A 22,190-nucleotide genomic window follows, 5' to 3' on the forward strand; every position below is an offset into this window, starting at 1 on the left:
ACAGAAAAAAGCAGTCCCTACATTAAAAGAGGCAATAAAGCCTGGTACATAATATCAACAAATGCTTGTTAAACTGTATCCAAATAAAATTAGTATTATATGTTCTCTCTTACAGGTATTTTTTGCTACTTGATGAATTTTTAAAATCAAATTTAAGGAAAAAATGTCCTTGTTAAAGTCAGCTCATAGGGGTGAAATTATTTTATTTTGCTCTTAAATTAATCAAAATATGGAGCCATATCTAAAAAGAGGCAATCTTTTTATATCTGGAAGAAACATCTACTGAGATTTCCTCTAGAAATTTCACAGGTCTTTCTCATTGTGAAGAGTTGCATACCTAAAAATTATAATTGCAATGATGAGTTAATATTAGTTATATTTTTACATGAGCCCCAAATAAAAATAATTAGAATCTGATAAAGACTCTAAAGATTTTGAGGAAATAAAAAAGTACAAAAGAGACTTGTTCATCGTAATTACTTGGTAATTACTATGCAATTAAGTTTAAACAACTAATTTATAGCATTAACATGCCAGTCTATTTTTAGATTATTGGTGGCTACTTGTAACCCACTATTGGACCAACTCAAGGATATACAATAACTGCTAGATGAAGAGTCACAATTTCTTTTATTCAGAAACCAATGTTAAATTTCCCTTGGTCTCTCTCATCCCAAGACAGCCTGCCCCAGTCTATGCGGATGTCTTTTAACACAACTTTCCCTTTTAAATATAGCTGCCCACTTGTGTCTGTGCAAGAACCTTCTTTCTGTCTCCTAATAAGACTGTCTTTTTTAAATGTGAAAAAAAAATTCCTTTTGGTGCCATTTCCATGGAAGAGTCGGTGGAAGAACAGGACACGGCCCTTGGGGGCTGTGTGTATCGGTGTGAGCTGGGGGTGGAGCAGCCAGCAGCTACTGAAAGCCAGTCCAAACATTTGGGAGCCAGCAGCCAGGCCCCTGAAACTCATCCTTGGTCACAGACTTTCCAGCAAGGTCTCGTTCTTCCTGGGGTTCTCAATAGAAGTCGCGGCCAGACATAGCTTGCCAGGGTGTGTGGACAGGCAAAACAAGCCGTAGAGCAGGGGGTGTGGTTTGAATGGTTGGAGGTAGAGCAGAGCACATTACTGGGTGAGAAACAAGCGGGCCTACTGGACCCGGCGCTCCAGTGTGAGGGGACGTGTGAAACTCAATGCTAACACGAATACTAGCAGGTACTTACATGCCACTGACGATGAGCTTTTAGCACGCGGTGAGCTTCTTTGTTTTCTGATGTTACATCCCCCCTATGCCCCCGCACCCCCCACCTAAATGCAAAAGATTACTACTTCCTAGATGTTTCTGCGAAGAATCCATTTTCCATGAAGGCTTTTTAAAAACCTAGCCTTAGTATATAGGAAGAGTGGTCCTTACATGAAGAGAAACTATCCGGAACTACTTAGTAAACTTAAAAACCTACTTATGCCGTGCCATTAAACTCATGGAATATTCTTTTAAGTGTTAAAAAAAGGTGATATGATCGAAAGACAAAACCAAGTGTTTCTTATGAACAGATTATTTACATGAACTGTACATTCTGTTTGGATGGCACGCTGTTACCACACAGACATCAAATGTTTCTTTCTAGAACTCCTTTATGATCACTTAGGGCAGCTCAAAATATGTTTAAGTAAGCATAGCAACTCTTAATATTTATCTCAGGTGATTTCTTTGCTTCCTTGTTAAACCTAAGCAGCTATTTGAGATCTTTATATGGGGCACAGAAGCATGGCGATGTAGCTAGAAATATTACAGCATTGTGTGCAGTGGGTAGAACATTAGCAGTGGACATGCTTGGTGGCTACACAACTGTGTGCCATTTACACCGTCATGCACACATGCAGTTGCTTTGCCCTGGACCCTGGCCAGAGCCACGCAAGCACTAAGCACAAGGCTGGCCTCCTTGTACCTTGGGACATTATCAGCAGGCATGTCACTTTAGGGTTACCGTCTCTTGAGGGCATTCTGTCACTTCAGTGTTCTTCTCTTGGATTCAAATGCTTTTTAATTCGATTTTATGGACAGTCTGAAAAGCAGTAATCCTAGGAAAGATTATGAAACTTATCAATCAGTATCCCAGCAGGAAGGAGATGACAGAATTCAACACTTACAGTTCCAACTCCTTCCCCAGTGAGGAATCATGGCCTGTGCCCGGATTCAATACTCTCACTCCCCTGGAAGAAATGTTGGGACAGACACCACAAAGGAAATAGCCTAACCATTTTTCACTCATTTAAAGGCTTGGCACAGAAGCTCAATATTGGAGAAATAGGAGTAGCAGGATGAGTTGTGGGTGGTAGAGTGAAGGGATTCCAAGTATGTCGTCTGTGCTCTCTAGCTACCAAAATTCCACCTTGAACACCATGAAAAAGAAGTTCCTCTCCCACCTCTCTTTAGTGGACTTTTCATAAAGGCAAATGGGTTCTGTTTGCTTTGTGAATGGATGAAGGAAGGGCCAGTTCCTGGTTTGATAAGGGCCTTTGGGAACCTCGAAAACCGGGGGTAGGTTAGTGAGTTGGAATTCTGAACATGCTACCTGGATCTTATCAGAATCAAATTGGACTATAAATTTCTTATCGCTTTCTGAAAAACCAGGTACACTTGGGAGATAGAGAGAGGCTTCCCCAACTGGGACTGGCAATAGAGGCAGGTGCTGGCGTCTGTCCCAGCAACATATGGGAGGGATTGTTTCCCTCTTCTGTATCCATGAAAGCTGTCCCAACCGGCTGGGTAAAGGTAATTGAGCTTATTAGCAAATTCAAATTAAATAAGGAATCTGGAGAAGGTATTTTTTTGTCCAGCAATATTTTATCAAGTTGAGTTCTAATTCTCACCAACTGATTTATCACTGTTAACTGCTCGTGTAATTATATTTTGCCAGTTTTATTTCAAAATGTAGCTTTTTTTAGAAAGGGAAATCCTTTATGGCCACCCCCTCTTTCAAGCTCTGACCCGAAGAGGCCCTTTTCCCTCTAGGGAAAGAATTCACCGGCGAATGCTAGGTGTAGTGGAACCAGGCAAGACTTTTTTTCTTCAGGCAAGACTTTAGTAGAGCTTTGCACCTGAGGAAATCAGTGAGTGGGAAATTACCCTCGCTTGGAGCTTGGAGAAAATTTATTTAAAGGGTTGGCCCAAGAAGCAGGAGGCGGGAGTCGGGATACAGCGGTGTCGTAGTTGTTCAGGCTCGGGCTACACTGGGCATGCGCTGATGGGTTCCGTTCTAAAGCGCGTGTGGACTCTCGGCTTTCCTTCCAGGAAATTGTGAGTAAGCTTTCTCAGGACCTACCGCTCTTTCTTTAGCATGGACTCTCGTGGTCAGTCAGTGTGGTGGCCAAACTGGACAAGATTTGCCAATCCATGTCCACTGTTCAATACCAGCTCACAGTGTCTTTTCTTTAACTTTATTTTAATGAGAAACTGTGATTGTTGCATGCCATCAAAATGTGACCATCTAATATCAGGGCGAGGCTGAAGGTGGGGAGGCAAAGAGGGGTGTGAAAGAACTCACCAGAGATAGAGAAGGGGGCGGGGCGAGGGTGGGGGTTGGGGTTAGTGCTCCTGACTGCTGTGAGGAGCAGCTAGAGCAAGATGCTGGAGGCTGTCTAGGCCCAGGCTTGCAATTTCTTTCACTTGACTATCTCACCTTCTCCTTCTCCCCCTCTCCATCTCCATGATACACTGTTTCTCTGTGCTCAGCTTGTGAATACTAGTAACTATGAGTCATCGGGAAGCAAGTGATCATGATGAGGGGCCTGGGTGGGGGGAAGGGGGTAGAGATTAGGGCAGACACTGAGGAAGAAGCTTCAGCGAAAACACTAGAATAAAAATACCGAAATATTGTATGATGGGTCTATGGCTGTTTTTCTCCTTTCTCGTTTTCCAGTTTTTCCTCTATTCTTATAAGAATATATGAATTTATGGCTAAAAGTATTAAACGATCATTAATCTCTTTCTGCATGTCACTTCTTCCTAAACTTGCAGTTCCCATGACTCATTCTTTATTTACCACTGCACTTCACCACGTGTAACAACTTTCCCAAGAGTTGTTATGCAGTAAGTCGCCAAACTCTTTGAGATAGGGTGGGATCTGAACTCAGCACTGTGCTTTGGGAATAAAAGTCCCCATTTAACAAATATCTGAAGGCTGACACATCTTTGTCGGTTGACCATGGTGATATTGTTTAAATTGTGACATATTTACATGTGAAGGCTATGGTTAATTGTTAAAAAGTTCATTGTTATTGAGTCAATAAGAGATAACTCTGTCTCCATGAGAGACTAATTAACTTGGGTAATCTCAGCAAGATCAAAGAGGGAAAATATTTATCTCTAGATGACTTTCCATATCCGGCATAGTAAATTCTTGAAGGACTAGGATTCTAGGCACTGAGTATCACATTGGCATTTACACATAGGTGCATAATAAATTCTTTTTTTAATAGAGATAACAACCAACAGACTCTCATCGCATAAGGTCACTGTAATCAGTTTCATTATTTTCTCTAATTTGTAAATCTTCCTTTTTCTCCTTTTCCTTTAATCTTTAACAAGTCTTGATTAGTGAGGAGTCCATTCCCTGATAAGCCCAGGCGTCAGAAAGTAAGAGAATTTCTGCCTTCCCGGAAAAAATTCTTTGTCTAGGACTTGACCTGACATGCTTCTTAGAAGCATGCTGCCTCCTCCACCCGTGTCTCTGGGCAGATGCTGCTGAGTGACCTCTGCCCAAGGTCAACAGAGCCCCAAACTCCACAATCTTTTGTTCTTGGAGCTGGTGAGGGCTACTTATTTCTTAACTTGGTATTGATTTTACTTGATCCTGTGGAGATCAAGGCTGAAAATAAGTGTGACTGTTTTAAATTCTAGAGAGAGGGGACGAAGTCTGTCCTATCTAGCTGCCTGCACACTCAACAAGGGGCCAATTCATTTTAAACATGTCCTCTCCCTGCAAAGGAAGAAGACTCAGTGGAGAGTCTAGGCAGCATACTGTAGCACCCATGTACGTAGCTAGGTTCTAACTAGAATAACATAGTGGCAAATAAACCCTTTATCTCCAGAAAACCCGGATGCTAGTCCAGTTGTATTTTTCACCTACGTGATAATATGTAAGATCCACCTCTATTCATCTAAGAAAGAAATTAATGAGGGACTGATAACACTGTTCCTTGTAGCCTCAGAGCATTTCTTTCCTGCCCACTTTGTGGGCCCCTGGAAAACATCCTCCCAGTGTTTGAGTTCTTGTGTAACTCCTTCCCCTCCCTGTCTTCATGGCTCGGGTCTTGGCTTAGGACTAACCTTGATCCACAGGCATTAAAAAGCATGGCACAAGCAGAATTCTAAGCTCTTGGTGTTGTCAAGCTTTCTCCATTGCATGCTCACTCTTGGGAGTTAGTCTCCAGTCTGTAAAGAATCTCATACTAGACTACTGAAGATGAGAGGGCACAGGGAAAGAGACTCAGGTTTCTTTAGACAACTCAGTGCAATCAAACTCCTAAATGAATGTGATCTCAGCAGAAGAACCACACAGCTGAGCCCCATCAACCCACAGGATGGGGAATGTGTTAAGCCACTAAATGATAGGGTGATCTATATCAAAATAGATAGAGTGATTGGGATTAGAATTTTACTTCTAAATAGACATAGATCATTTAACTAAGACATTGATTGCTCTTTGGGTTTTTAAAGATACAGTATTTTCTAAGTAGGAGCAGAAAGAGAAAGTTCATACTAGTATAATCTCACTGTGTAGTGATTCTACCATAAACTCACTTAGAGACTCTCACCTTGTCTTTTTCTTTCTCTAAGAAACAGAGAGAGAGAAAGCGAAAGCAATCACTCTAATACATACCCAACATGGGTATTGTGTGGTTAGAAGAGATGTTGTGTTTATCTATTGATTAGTATCATAACTTGATCAAGAACAGATTTTGATAGATTGGGCAGTACATGAAATATCTTTCAGGCTCACTAAACAAATCTGGTTCATAATTTTCAGATACTATGATACTTACCAAAAAATTTTCCTCTTATGTATCCTCTCTGTTTTTTGGTATTCTCTATCAACACCTTAATAAGAAAAACATTTGTTCGCTTTGTCAAACAATTGTCTACAAAATCAATAGCTGGTCCTCTTTGACTTTTTCCATTTTGAAATAGAAGCACTTGACTTTCAGCATGTGTTTGAGGCCAGGTGGCTTGTGACAGAAGAGACTGTCTCATTTTGGATGAGTTCTCAGCAACACAAGGATCAATCTTAAAACTTTCTGAAGTTTATCACAGTTACTCAAATAATAGTCCCAACTCCCATTTTCATTCTTTATATCCTGAAATATAATAACAAAAGGAGCAAATCATGTGTACCAAATAAAGGTGTTTTTAAAGATACAATATTTTCTAAGTAGGAGCAGAAAGAGAAAGTTATACCTAGTATAATCTCACTGTGTAGTGATTCTACCATAAACTCATATACTTACTTTGTCTTTCTGTTTCTCTCTCTAAGAAATAAGAATAATAGCTTGTTCTTAGTACTTCCTAACACTCTTCCTTTTTTATCCCCCTCCCTTTTCTATATCTCTTTTATGCTCCCTGTCTTTTACTCTTTCTTTTTCACTTCTTTGCTCACCTTTTCTTACTTCCTTCTGCCTTTTCCTGTCTAGTCTTAAAAAAAATGCATTGAAAATGTGCTAATCAATGTTCATCTGGTTTAGGTCATTACTGAGCAGCAATAGCCCATTACAGTCCTAGCTTTGTGCTCTGATCTGAGATCTCATTCCAGAAATGAAAATGAGAAACTCAGGAAGAACCAGAAGAGAACAAGGACATGGCGGGGTTGAGGATCCGAGTTGAGGAAGAAGCTTGAAGTGCTGAATGCTGAGTATGTGTGTGAATTTTCTGTTTTTGCCAAGAAAACTTTTGATAAATAAATGATTCAAGTCTAACTATTTTTGCTACTCATGCTGTGCCTGATAACATTTTAGAAATGAGAGTTCTAAGTCCCTATCAAGGATCTCTTGAGACACTCGAACAGATTCAAAATGAATTTCATGCCCAGCTGGCTGGGTCTGATGTAGTCTAAATTCACAACAACTTGGAGTGTAAATAGTAGCCAAGCTTACTGATTTTCATGGTAAAATGGCAATTTTATATTTGTTCTTAATGCACAGCATTCTCTTGTCTAACAGCCATCTACAATATTGGCACCTGTCTTAAGACTAAACCTTGAGCAATTTTTATCCAACATCTGATAAAGTGTGATTGAGGCAAGTGCTACTTCCAAAAGCTTGTGTGCTAAGAGATACACTAGAATGTCTAAGATCTATTTGTACTTTAAATTTAAACATTCCAAATCAGTATACTTGGATGATGAGAACACATGTCTTTATGGAAACGCTTCCACAATGACAACCACCATCTGCCGAATTAGTATTACAACACCAGTTATTTGACTGAGAGAAAATACTCCTGATACTAGAAACAGCCTTATGGAGAATGTTTCTCCATGAAAAACCAGGCAAGATGTAAAATATTCACATTGACATTTTCAGTATACTTTCTCTCCAGTTGAAATCAAATCCTGATCTGCAACATGAGAAAGCACTGTCTTGGGATGGGAAATCCAGGTAGTTGATACAACTGACACCTGTTTCTTTGGGGACTTCCATGAGATGCCAAATCATATTGAAGAATAGGAGTAATAGGAGAATAAGGACGGTTTCATGATAACAAGATAAGATGTTATCTAATCTCCCACAATGAAGGTGTGTTTTACCAATGGGACCAGAAATATTCAAATTCATTGTGGCTACACTCAGTAGTGTCACGCCATCAGGGTGACACATCTATTTTGTCAGCCAGCTAACCCAAGGGGGTCCCTGCCTTCATCTGGTGTGGGACACCCCATAGCTCTGTGGCAACATCTGCTGCCTAACAACCTCTCAGCAAGATCCAGAATCCAGGCAGATGATCACCCTGCTGGCTTTGGACCCAGTCTCATTGGACAATGTGGCCTCACTCCACTCTGTGCTTATTGAATAATTCACCTTGAGTGGGAAGGGGACGCCCGGAATTCCCTGACCTTCATATTCTGGGAGACCGTCTTTACCTTAGCCTTCAGCTATCATTGGCAGGAGATCACACTATCCCTGATGTCCAAACACACACATGCCAGCCCTTTATTTGTTTTCTGTTTTGTTTTGCTCTTGTTACCTCTTTGGCAGAAGGAAAGCAGATGTCCACCATGCACAAACTCATGGAGAGAAGAGGTCAAAGGAAAAGGATCAGCATATGCATGCTTTGGGTTCCCTCTCTGCCTTACCAGAGCAGGCAGAGTGGACTTTTTTAGGGGAAGGTAGGCAGAGAAAACTGAAGCAATCTGCAAATGATTGCTCTTTTAAAAAAGAAGTATGTCCACTTTGCAAAGAGAGAGTAGAAGCAGGCATCACTTCACAGAGAAGGGGACACCACCCTGAGACCTGAGTGGGGGCTTTGGTGCACACACGTGGATGGGAGGACCTTCAGGCTCCGGAAATAAATATCCCCCAAGTCTGGGGATTTGAGAAAGTAAGGGGCACGAGCCAGGTAGAACCCAGGAGGACATTTAATGCAGTTGGAGGTGAGAGCCAGAGCAAGAAAGTCCTTGCAAGCCTTGCAAAAAGAAACTAAGACTATTTTTAACAGGTCTATGATTCCTCAGCTTAGGGCAAGAAACCCTGGGAAGCGATAGAACTAACGTCAGGACATGGGAGACTCCCAGGGGCCCTAGGGAGGCCTGCAGAATAATGTCACACACGCGCTCCCTGTGTTTCAGTTACCTGTAGATGCTTCTGTGATGAGCACCCTGCCAACTCAAGTCTTACTGAATATAAAAGAAAATGAAATGTTTTTAAATTCACAAGGCTTTTTTTATTAAGTGCTCTCTCAATTCATGTGAAATTATAATTGCATGTGGCTTTTTACATTTTAAAATATTTATTTACTCATACAGAACTGGGGTACAGGCCAGAGGCACAGGGGCAGTGAGAAGATTCAGCAGAGACAGAGTGGGGAGCAGAATAGGCAGACTGATGAACTACACTGCTGAGGGGGGCAGCAGGCATGTCAGGAGAGGTCTGCCGTGCCATGTGATCACCTCTGGGTCCGGGGATTGAACTCGCACTGAAGAGGCTGCAGCTAGCTTGTAACCCACTGTGCCACCAGGGAGGGCTGCTTTTTACATTTTTAACTTATTTTTTCACATGTGGCTTTCTATTATTACATGTGATGCTAAGAATAATAAAAGTGTAATTGCTATCGCGTGGCATCTGCAAAATTTGTTTATGAATTAATGCTACAGGCCATGGAGAGCTACCAAATACCTCTTAGAGTGAAATGACATGAAAAGCTTGGTTTGGAAAAAAATATCCTGCCAGCCACCACGCAGCAGGAGGCTGGAGAGGCCGAAGAGCTGGACTGGAGGGAGAGGCAAAGACGGTCAGAGGGAGGTGGGGTGCGTGGGGATTCGTGTCACGGTGGGGGTGAAGGGTGAAGGACAATAAAGGTGATGCCCAAATGATAGGAACAATTAGAGCTAACACCCATGGGAAAGAGAGTCTGGGCTGGTGACAGATTTCTGGTTAGGACAAGAGAAGGAACAAAGCTTTGTGGTTCATTCCGGGCATTTCCTAAAATGAAGACAGGATGAGTGTTGAGGAGTAATGAGTTGCAGATGAGTATCCAGCCAAAGACTAGTCTCCAAAAAGGTGCTTGCCCTAAGCCTGGGGCCCCGTGACTGTAAGTTTACAGGGCAAAGAGAACCTAAACCCACAGGTGGAATTAAGTTCATTAATCTCCCGGCTGTGAGGTGGGGGCACTCCAGGTGGGCCCTGTATCGTATCAAGGTGCTTAGTTGTGGAAGAGGAGGCAGAAGAGACAGTGTGAGGGGGAATCCTTGTGAGAAAGATTTGATGGCAGTTGCTGACTTAGAAGGTGGAGGAAGATCAGGCATCCAGGTGGGTGTGCTCTAGAACAGGAAGAGGCCAGAGGAAGGGCCGCCAGAGCCCTGTCGCTACATTGGCATTGGTCCAGTGAGACCCACTCCTGATTTCTCACCTTCAGAACTTAAGGTAAGAAACTTGTATCATTTGTGTGTGTGTGTGTGTGTGTGTGTGTGGAGAAGTGGGGTGGAGGCCTACAGGAGTGTGGGGTGGGGGTGAGATGATTCACCAGAAACAGAGTGGGGCACAGAACGGGCAGATTGACTGAAATACACTGCTGAGGGGAGCAGCAGATGAGAGGAGAGAGGTTTGCTTTGCCATGTGAGTTAATTCCCCTGGGGGTGGGTGGGTGTCAAATTCAGGCCTTTGAGGTGATAGAACTGAGACTTAACCCCTAGGCCACCAGCGAGGCCTGAAACTTGTGTCATATGAAGCCACTGAGTTCGTAGTAAACTAATGTGGTGAGTTAAATTTGAACGCACTGGTGGGACATCCAGGAGGTAAATGGTGGAAATTGGATTATTCTGTTCCCAGATGTGTCCTCTTTTTAGAGAAAAATGGCAGGTTCCTCTCCGCTTGCCTTTGCCTTCTGTGGCCTGTCCCCTGTTAAGACTTAGCCTGACTGTCAGCGCCGCACATCATATGGGATGACAGGCCCTATGGGACACTAGTTGGGTGACTCAAGCTGATAAACAATGACTATAAAACTAGCTTTGGACTCACAAGACCGAGTGTGAGTTACTCTGGCACGAGAACTTTGCACCCCTGCTTTGCTTCCTCACCCCGACTCCCCAACCACCTTTGTATACTGGGTGCAACCCTCCCATTTGTAGAAATAGCACATGAGGGTGCCAGTGGCTTGGGCCCCAATACGTCCACTGACTCAGCAGAAAAATTTATGGTCCAGAGACAAGTTGTGCAACTACTGGCTGGACCAATTTATATTACTTTGCTCTTTTCAAAGACAATGAAAAAATGTCACTTCTATTACCCACTTACAAGCATAAACCCCATAACATTTGGTAGGGACAATATGAAAGTCATCAGGGATGAATGTTAAATTGATCCATTGAGTGGCTGGCTGTGGAGGGAATTAACTAGCCTGTCCAGACCCCACAGAGTAGGCACTCACCAGGCACTTGGGGTGCACTGGTGCTGTGTATTCATTACCACCTCAGCCCCTTGGGGTAGCTGCTCCGCATATCCTCTTTATAGGTTCAAAACTTTAGTTAAGGAAAGTTAAGAAGTCAAGCTACTTCAGAAATGACCCCTGGTATGTGGCAGGGCTGGATGAAAGCCCAGACAGCCTGATGCCAGGGCTCAGCCCTCTTCTCCCAATTTTCCCATCTCTCCCTTCCCTCCCCTCCCTGACACATCCCCTGCCTGCCATCATCTCCTGATCCTCACAGCCCTGTAATTCTTCTATCCTGTCCACACTGGCCTTTAGGACATGCCAGACATTCCTCCACCTCAGGGCTTTTGTACCTGCTATTCCTTAAAGAAAATAAGAAGAAGAAGAAGAAAAAAGCCCACCTTTTCTCCCAGGTACTTCTTATTCCCATTCCTCTTCAGGTAAACATCTCTGAGGCTCTGAGATACACTCCCTGACCTCCTCTAAAGGGACTGGGTGCTGTGTCCCAGATATGGAAGGAAGGGTGGGAGTCAGGTGAGGAAAACTTCCAGCTCCTCCTAGGCTATGATTGTGCTGCCCCTTGAAGGCCAGGGCAGGCCAGGAAGCAAGCCCTGGCTACAGAGGAGCACTAGAGTCACCTGCTGTCTGCACGGTGTTCCAGTTCACTGTGACTGAATGTTCAGTGGACCTGGAAGTCAAAGCCTGGGCTCAGAGGCACTGTGGAGAACAAAATGGGCAGGCCTATCCTGTCCACTGGAGCCCCGTCTACCCCCTTGACACTGGAAGGTGGAGCAGATATGTTAACTGGCTCCTCAGAATGTTCCTGGTCTAGGGGGCGAGTTCCTGAGAGGCTCTAGGCTGAGGGCTGCGCCTGGCGGCCTAACACCAGCCAGGAGAACCCGAGGCATTCCCACACAGCACAAGGACCCCTCAGAGAGGGAACCTGAACCACGGTCACTGTCACACCAAAGTGACTCAGGCCACCCTTGATTTCTCACCCCTCCTCCCTTGGTGATGACAAACCTCAGAGTTTACCCTGCAAGCACATGTGGGTTCCTGTTCAGGACACCAAGAACCTGGTAACAAAGCCAGAGTGTTTTCACTTGCGGAGGTGACAGCTCAGATCTTGTCCCCTCCCTGCTTTCTCATGTACTAAATCCCCTCTGAACCTGGACTTACAGCTCCAAGCACAGTGCTTCCTCACCCAGGCCCAAGGCTGTCCACTGCTCACCACACAGCAGAGGGGAATGTCTCAGACGGTGACACCAGGATTCCCAAAGCCCTACACTGAATAAACATTTAATGTTTTGTGGGAACGCCACCCTGAAGTGCCCCTGGGGCCATGCCACTCTGACCCTTGCCCACCAGCCTGCTTTGCATTTTGGCTGAACTTTCACGTCCAGTGAGATTCTTCGATAGAAAAGGCAACACCATCTGTAGTCAGAATTTATTTCATTCCACTTCATGTATAGCACTTTCAAGGACAACATTCTGCTCAACACCATTTGCACCACAGGCTTCTCTCACAGCTCAGGAAGACTTTTGAGTTTTCATAGTCTACTTTTGCTGATTTTTCTGAATTGCTGGCTTCTCAATTTTGACAATGCCACTTCACCTAACTGCCTCAGTGGAGGCCTATTGTCACGGGAAAACACAATATACTCCAACACAGAAAAGCACAATTCAGGAAGGCACCAGACCACAGGTCTCTGGGGTCCTCTTTTGGTCTGGCTGATCCCTGGGTGGTTTCTCTTAAGTCTGTCAAGCCCAGAGAACAACATTCCCAAAGGTTCCATGACGAAATGAGATACTAAAATGGTGTTGGAGTATATTGTGTAAATGGTTGGTGTAGTATATTGTGTTTTCATGTGATGACAGGCTTCCACTGAGGCAGTTAGGTGAAGTGGCATTGTCGAAATTGAGAAGCCAGCAATTCAGAAAAATCAACAAAACTATGAAAGCTCAAAGAAAGGCTTCCCTAGCTAGGAGAGAGAGAAGGTGGGGGGGGGGGCGCGGGAGGGGGCGTAGAAACGTCTGTGTGAGACTGAGCTGTACGTTTAACAATGTTTGCCCTTGGATGTGAATCATCTTCATATTTAACCCAAGCACAAACTTAAAAAAGAAATGCACCTAAGTCTATCTTTTCACAGAAAAATTATAAAGTGGAGGGAAGTTGCAAGAAGTAACATTCACTGGTCTATAAAGTGGAACAACATGTTAAAAACTTGCATTTCATTGTCAGCCCTCTGGCTTTGGGATCTAATGGTCCGTGTGGCACCAGGCTGGGTCAGAAATAAGCCTCATGAGGAAAGTGCTCAGAAGCAGCCACACCAGCAGTCTCTGGGCCCTGCTTGGTGGGGCCCCTGAAGGGAGAAGGCTCTTGAGGCCCTGTGCCCAAGTTTCAAGTTCTGCCTTCACAGTAAATTTGCGTTGTACCCCATGACCTCTGCTGAAACAAAGATACCGTTGACCTACCAGTCAGATGACCCTTTTCTGGCCCTCTCCTCTGTACCCCATGGCAGGCAGAGTCCAGCCTGGGAAGCTACTTCTCGCAGAGGGGTGTCCTGGCATATGAGTTGAGAATGCCTTTCACCAGGTCTGTGGGGTGCATGTCCCCCAATGGAGGCATTTTATTCACTCGGGTTGTAACAGAACCCTTTAGGAAGTTGATATACATTTCCATGTATTGCAAAACAAACAGGAAACAGTTGCTGTATTTTTGTTTTTAAACCAAGAAATGAATTTTATTTACTAAGAAATAAAAGGAGCCCCTAACCTAAAGTATAAACTGGTCTTTTATTTCTATAGAAAAACACAAATTGGATTTTTTAAATATAAAAAAAGCCAACACAAGACCTACAAAAGATCAAACCCTTCTATTGGTTGGCTCAACAGAGAGTTCCCTCATTAATGACTGACCGGGTTTTGGTATACCTGCAAGCTCGTCATTGTGACTCAAGGCCTCAGGCCACCTTTTGGCCTCTTGATACATACCCATCACAGAACAAAGCTACTCTCCCAATATGGCATTTTTTTTTCCAGAAGACTAAGCCCTAAAAACTGTTATCTGTAGCACATGAATGTTTCACAAATAAGTGATTTCTGGACTGTTCCACAGTCAGGAAGCAGCTGATTGGGGAGCTGTGGTCCCGGCATACTCCCTACCCCTGGCTGGCCACAGTGGGCCCCCAGACCTCTTGGTCTCTGCAATCATTTCCCTAAAAGGCATCTGTGGATTGCACTGGTGAACAGGTTTTAAAAGACATTCATTTTAAAGTCAATTTTAAGAGATACTTGTGTTTTCTTTTAAGATGGTCTCCAAAATGTGTTATTGAAGATATACTTAAAACCATATCTCGGCTATAAGTAAAAAGATCTGTTCTAAAACATGGTGATGAAAAGAGGAAGCCAACTTTCCCTCACTGCTTTTGTGGCCATGTTTTTTCATGAACTCTTCAAAAGTCTGAGTCAGCAGCAAATGTAGGCATACACACATGGGCACACACATTTGTGGGTGTCAGAAAGGAAAGCACATTTGGGGTCCCACACACACACCTGCAGCCTTTTAAGAGGTTTTGCTGCCTCACAGATGAGCTGCTTTCAGCACAGAACGTTACAGGCAATTCTGGTAGGTGGGGCCCAGCGTGCCCACCTGCAGACCCGGGCAGTATGGGCAAGTGTGTGGACATCACATTCTGCGCTCAGCTGAAACTCTCCCTAAAGAAGAGAGAAAAGCTTTTGCCCAGCCCTTCCTTTATCCCGCGTGGCGTCTGGGCTATGTCAACATAACAGGTCTAAGGATGAAAGATCCCAACCAGCAAATTTTCCTTTTTAGGCTTCACGGTGCCATAGAGTTAGTGGGATGTCTTTGTCGGTTGTTTTAAAAATTTCATCAAAAAATTTCAGTGGGGCAAAACTGACTGGTCTGAGGTTTCATAGATGAGGTTTCTCCGTAAGAAAAGAAAGTGAAAAGGGAGGCGTTTCAGAGTGAAGTGTGCTTGCCTAGCTGGTCCGTCTATAACACACGGTGCATCAAGTAGCCCTCAGTGAGGAGCTCAACCACCACAGCTCCTCTTTCGTTCTTTTCACACTGTCCTAGAGCAAAGCTTCACCTTGACTCCCAGGTCTGAGGTGTCTCTTTCATCTTCATACGCTATATCAGAGGTCTAGGGTTAGGAAGGATGCTTAGCTTTTATCTAGTGTATCTTGCATAAGTATCTGATCCCTAAGCTCAAACAAACAGCCAAGACCAAAGGCGGACAGAAGACATACACTGAGAAAGTCCCCTATAATCCATATACACACACAGTCTATACAGTTTCTACACAGTAAAAGGAGTCATTTCAGCTAATATAGCCTCTAATATTGATTGCATCTGAAAATATCCTCTGGGCCCTCGCCAGCATCATACGAAGCAGCAGTACTTCCTCCACCAGGACTTGGAGAGGTTTTTCACTTTGTCCGGAGTCCTGCTTTTGCACTTCTTTGGCTGCTGCTGAGTGTCTGAGAACTGAATGCCAGCAACAATGGCTGCGTCAAAGACCTCTTTGAGGTTTTTCTGAGTCAAGGCTGAACACTCAATGTAGGAGGCGGCTTTGATTTCCTCTGCACACAGCCTCGCTGCGTCTTCAGGCACCGGCTTCTCTTTGCATTTGTCCAACTCAATGAGGACTTTGACATCTTCTCTGAGATCTGACTGAGTTCCAACAAGAATGATGGGCGCTTTGGGACAGTGGCATCGGATCTCCGGCACCCATTTCTCGCTGACGTTCTGGAAAGATGAGGGGCTGACCACACTGAAGCACAGCAGGAAGATGTCCGTGTTGGTGTAGCAGAGAGGCCTGAGCTTGTCAAACTCATCCTGCAAACAATCAGAGCATCCCAAAGTTATTTTTAAAATCCATTCTCCTCAGCAAAAGCAACGATTTTAACATTTTCCCTGGAAGGGTGTGGGAGGTATGAGTCCATCAGCCCACGTCTCAGGCAGGATCCCGCCTGTGCTCCTGGCCCCCCAAAAGCTGCCAAAGTTTCTGTCAGCACCGTGACCTACTTGCAACTTACTATAGAAAAGGGATCTCAATGAAATGGGCTTGAAGGAATACAACGTGCTTTTAGCATTCCACCCAGAGTAATCTAGACTTGCGCTCAACATTGGTACGTAGGTCCTCGGAATTTTGCTGTAGCTGGCATCAGGCTGATCCCCAAGATGCCTGTCCCCAGGGAAACCCAGTCTATCAGCACAGCTTTGCTCTCTAAACGTCTAGTTCTGCACATCCTCAGGATGGCTACGAGCAGCGCCATCTCCTCCCACCTGCCCTGAGCATACCTGGGGCAACCCCAGGACACACAGCACAGACAGTGGGTGATCACCGCAAGGACAGGCCTAGAAACGGACCTGTGTGCGCCGGGTGGGCACCCTCCCGGACAACCCACCTATTATTACACTGGTTAACGCATTCTTACTCTGGCTTGATAAGCCTTTGCCTCTTGCTTTACCTTCCCTCCCACCTCCTCCCCTCCACTCTATTATTCCCTGTCCCCGTTTCTCTCTGCCAATCCCAGAGGCCTCCTGCAAGCTTGGGGAAGATAAAGGACGAGATGAAGGAGCTGCCCACCTACTCTTAAGGTACAGAGAAGTGGATGGGTAAAGGAGAGCTGTGTCTATGTGCCAGCACCGTGCCGAGTGCTCTGTGGCAGCGACCCACTGAGATGCCTGCCGGGTGCCAGTCACTGTCAGGGCCAGATGGCTTGCTGGGGAGCAGACAGACATGACCTTGGCCCTCATGGAGACACACGTGTGGAAATCGGGATTGCTGTTTCTCAAGTGCCCTATCGTACCCTGCCCAGGCAGACTGCAAACTGGAAGCTTTCGCTCAAAGTCCACTTCCTAAAATATTGACACCATCTCACTCACATTGAAAAGGTCTATCTCTGACCACCAACCATCCTCAGGTGTAATGTAACATGTTATATCCCAGTGGCAAGGAAAAGCTAAATGCCATCCAGGATTCTGTTACCCCATTGACAAACTCTGATGATTTACATGTATGTCACTTGGCCTCGTGGCCTTTTTGAGGTATGAAGGAAACCCAGATCTGTGCATTTGACTGCGCTGAGTTATGAAGCAACAACTCACTAAAAATATTAAAGCTGACCAGCTAGAACCATCAGGAACGGACACAGCATTTCAGGCCATTACTTCCACCGGTCTGTCTATTCTAAACAGGAAAGTTTAAAAAAATAGGTCTGTGTTTCTTGGTGCTAACTTTGTGTTCAAATAATAAACACAGATCTTGACCAGGCAAATCTCAACCAGCCCAGCTCCAAAGATCATTTAGTGACATGCTCCCCTGTTCTCAGGGGCCTCAAGGGGGCCCTGAGGACAGTGTCAAGGCAGCCCCTGAGGCAGCTGCGCCTTGCTGCTGGAAGGCAGTCCCCTGGGCTGTGCCCTGGAATCTGGGGTTGCATTACCCATAAAAAGGAAGGCAAGCACAGGAGCCAGGCCCCGTGACAGGGCTTTGGAAGTTGGGCTCCCCCGCCTCTTGAGATTCTGGCTACGAGGCTTAGGAAGCACAGCAGAAATTAAACCCTCCTGCTTATTGCCTGGCCAGAAACCCTAGCTATTTGCTGAAATAAGTGAAACACACAGAGCAGCCAGGGGAGCAAAGGAACACACCTCCAGGAAATGCCTCTGGGCCCAGGGATCAGCGTGAGTATGCCAGGCCTGTGCCAGGCCTGTGGCAATGCTGTCGCCCAGACCTGGCCCAAGGGCAGAGCCAGCGCACACACAGGCAGGTGGAGGAACCCTGAGCAAACTGAAACCTGGCTTTCCCCCATAGTCTAAAGATTTTTCCAAGTGCCTCATGGGTCAGAAGGCCTCAGAGCTGGCTTGGCTACAGGGAGTTACTCCATTTCAGCGATCCTCTCATACACACCAAAGTTGCATTTCTTCAAGTTCTCAGCCTCTGGTCAGTTTCCACTTGAGTATGGTCCAGTGCTAAAACAGTCCCCTTAACATCTTCCAGTTTGACCTATGGGTCCCACCCCCCGCCCAGTGGGAAGAGCCAAAGGCACCAGCAGTAGTATCTGGATGTTCATCCACCCAGTTACTACATTCTTGCTCTCCTTCGCTAAGGGTTCCAAGGTACAGAGATGTGTTCTCATTCTCCTCCAATTGGGGGGAGGTGGTGGTCCCTGGGCTCCCTGTAACACTCCAGGCTGGCACAAGGACCACCCACAGCAGAGGAAAAGGGGGTTCTATGGCCTGGGTCAACATAAAGGAAATGGGAGCAATGTCAAGTGCAGTCCATTGAGAGGCCGGTTAGGATATCTGGACTGAGAGGATAGCTCGGAACCCCCACCCTCCCCAGCCCTCCTAACAGCCGCAACAAATACTGACAGATACTCGAGAAGGGGTGGGGGGGAGTGACTTGGTCTTACCAGTGGTCTGCTTTTCTTTGTTTTGGAAGTTAGCTTTCTACGAAACTTCAGCCTCATTCATTACATAATAAGGCAGTTCTTACTGCTTTACAAACCAGTACATCAGTTCAGAAATACAGTCAATCTCAATGAAAACACTGCTGGGAGGCCAGATGGATGATTTTCAAATCAACCAAGGCTCACCCATTTAGTACCCAGGCCATTTTTTCTCCCCTCTTTATAGACTTTTCCCATGAAAATATTTCTGAAATGACTTTCATGCTCTCCCTGACTTTTAAACCTACAACACTAAGAAGAAGCGGCATTCTTCTTGAGAGGCAGGATCATTTCCACAAGGCTTTTCTGGTAAAAATCCCATTTCACTTTCAAACACCTTAGCCAACACCGCCTTCCTCTGTGTGACTCACCAGTTTCCTCCACCAGTTCTGCTGACTGGTGCATCTCCCCTGCTCACTGTAGGTTTGTTAAGGGGCAGGATGTGACTTAAGTTTGCACACTCTGGGGCCAGGAGCTCCATTATAGTGCTGACCCTTAACCCATTGTGCCACCAGGGAGGCCCTAGTCCCTAGTGCCAGGTACCATGTGGGCACCCTGCAAACCCCTGGATCAGGAAGTTGTGCAAGTGACACACGACAGGAGAGGTGCAGTGGTGGGCAGGACCATGCACTGGCTGCGAGACACCCACCCCTCTACCCACATCTCCCAGAGTCCCCAAGAACCAGGCTTCTTAGTTTCTGGTGCTTGTGTATCTTATTTTGAGGCTGGTAAGGTGCCATTCACGCTTCCATAGGGATGCCCACATTTACACAGGTGCTACTCTGACCTCATTTTGAAGATCAGAAAATCTGACCTATGGTAAGAAAAACATTCTCACTTAATACAAAGTAATTAAGCTTTAGTTATAACCACCAAAGTAGTGCATTCCAAAACACCAACTATTAGAAAGACCTGTGGTCTGTGACTTTGCTTCCCTGTAGGCAACAGCACACAGACTCTGTTTAGTTCTCCTACTCACAGGGAAGAGGACGCCTCAGGGGTGGGACAAGGAGAGAACAGAATAGAATAAGGCTTCAGCTCAAGCCCTCATGGCCACCACCAAACTAGTATCCAGCAGGGATCCAGGCTGCCCCGTTCATGGCACCGTGAGGTCTGAGAGCTAAAGCTCTGAGCTGGGTGTCCAAGAGTAGCCAGCCACTTGGCTGACCTGGACACCTCTTCAAGGTGGAAGCCAACTTCTTCAAGGTGGACGGTTTGCTAACACCTCAGAAAGCGAAGCAGGTGCTTGTATGTGCCTGCAAGGTAACCCCAGCACTTTCTCAAATTCCAGCAAGTATTGGAAAGACTGTCAGTTCAACAAATATGATACTGGACCCGGGGGTTGCATGGCACCAGGTGACTTCGGAGACTGGAGCACTGTGTGGAGGGAAGGTGGGGTGAAGATGACCCCCCTCCCCACCACCCTGGCTCTTCAGGAGAATGTCCCTCCAACCCATATCCTCTCCATCACTCCCTGGCTCTCTTCCAGTACATGGCCCTTGAGACAAGAACCGCATGTTCCCAAATTAGAAAGACTAAGTCTCACTCCACTCACTCCCCACAACTACGACAGCTTCCACCCCTGGGCGGCAGCTTCCAGAGACTGGGGCTGGGAGGTAGCCCCAGTGAATGAAGCTGAGGCTGAGGAAAGGAAACAGTAACATTTACTGACATCAGCCCATCTTTATTCCCAGAGTAAATTTCTTTAATAACCACCAGAAGCTTTCCCCAAGTAACTATGAGCTATGATTACAAAGTATCTTTGATAATTTAATCAAAACCAGGAAGTGAACCAGAGCAGAAACTCCTGTAAGATAAGACCTGTGCTTGCCTGTCTTCCCCTTCCCTGCCTGCGCAGAGCCGGTCAAACCCTGTTTTATGGGTGCACAGGCAGTTCTGGACGGGGAGTCACGGGACGACTTGGGGAGGGTGTTTCCACCCAGGGTTGAGCAGCGAGGGGTGGTACTGACCTGTCCCGCGGTGTCACACAGCTGGAGTCTCACCGGCCGCCCATCCACGGACACCACGGCTTAAAAACAGACCAAAGGCCCAATCAGGACGTATTCTCCACCCCGGGCAGAATACATCTCAACTTGTGATTGCATTCTCACGCCAAGCCCCTGAACCCCTGTTCTGGGCCCCTAATGAATGAAAGCCTCCCCTAAAACAAGGAGGCCACTTGGGGGCATCTTTGCAAGTAAACCCTCCAATGTCGCAGTCACCATCACCACTGAAGAGGCAGCAAATCCCCGAGCCCTTTAAGGGCACCCCAGAAGGGCCTGCGCTTTTCTCCCAGATCTGGAAGATATATATTCCTGTCACACGTGTTGAAAAGAGTCTAAAGAACAACACTGGGGGGTGAATGGGAACCAACCGGGTAGTTTTAAATCAGTGGAAAAGCTCACCCCAAAGTCTACATTCCCTTGGGAAATGTTTGGAAACGTCAAGGCTTATCATAAAACTGTAGCTTGTTTTGAGAGCGTGTGCAGACGGCCGCCCTTGTGGTCCTGGGTCTAAAGGACAGCACCAGTTACATTTCTGCGGCAGCTCAAAGGGAGGGTCAGGCAGAAGTGGGGTGACCACCCTCCCACTGCTGCAGGGTACTGGGAGGGGAGGCCCCGACAAGGGGGCACTGCTACAGATGGCTATTTGAATGAAGGGCTGAGTTTCAGTTCAATACAACTTTCTATATTGTTAACAGGTGTTTATAGTAGTCGGAGAGGAGAGGGGGAAAAGGGGAAAAGGATATTTAGACAGGAAACCCACCAGCACAGAACACTTTTATTCAGGGTACTTCTGAGATATAAAAAAGCTGGCTCTTGCCATCATGACTTTCTCAGAGAAAAAGAGCCAATTCTTTTTTTCAGCAAAAGAATTGTTTCACACTAGTGTCTTCGAATTTTCACTTTTTTCTTAACATTGTTTTTAAAAAGAGCCGGGAAATAAAAACAAGGTAGATAAAGGATGACTTTATCTTTGTATCATAGCATCCCAAACACAAGGGCTGTAAGCAGCTTAAAGAGATACTGAAAAGATACTAAGAATCAGCACAGCCCACGGGGAAGGCGGTGGGGATCAGAAGAAAGAAACCCTGTTTACTTTCCCCAGGTTGGATCCAACCCTAATCCTTCACCGGAGACTCTAGCGTTGTTTTCTCTAAATCAACTATGTTCACTCTTTAAAGAGGAGATGTCCCTTGTGAGCTGAGTCACCCAAAGGCCACAGGTAAATGGCACCTGCGCGTCATCATCCCACTGAAACGCAGCACTGGCGCCAGCGACGTCGGCCTGACCCAACTTCCACGCAGCACACTGACCTGTTAGATTCCCGCTCCTCTACTGCCAAACTGCGTGAGCGTTTCTTTCTTTTTGGCGAGGCTCTGACTACCGCACCCGATCGCCTCCCCCTTGCAGTTTCCAGGGCTCCCCAGTCCCCCTCGAACCCTCAGTGTGTCCCCTGCTAGCCCGCACCCCAGTTTGGGCAACGCCTTGCATTCGGACCTTGGTCCGCGTAGCGGCTGTAGCTCGGCTCGAGGCCCTGCAGCCCCCTTGGGGGCCCGCACCCCTCGCGCAGTCC

General features: G+C 45.9%; 1 protein-coding gene across 1 annotated transcript; it reads right to left on the bottom strand.

Moving 5' to 3' along the window:
• Positions 1 to 13,182: 13,182 nt before the first annotated feature.
• Positions 13,183 to 20,644, bottom strand: RHOU (ras homolog family member U; the record flags this gene model as incomplete). The annotated part of the gene is made up of 2 exons (XM_012732653.1): positions 13,183 to 15,999; positions 20,585 to 20,644. Coding segments are annotated over 2 exons (516 nt in total), but the record flags the coding sequence as incomplete, so codon positions are not given.
• Positions 20,645 to 22,190: the final 1,546 nt, after the last annotated feature.

This window comes from Condylura cristata, unplaced genomic scaffold, assembly GCF_000260355.1.
Source record: "Condylura cristata isolate star-nosed mole 26May11 unplaced genomic scaffold, ConCri1.0 scaffold00035, whole genome shotgun sequence".
NCBI lineage: Eukaryota > Metazoa > Chordata > Mammalia > Eulipotyphla > Talpidae > Condylura > Condylura cristata.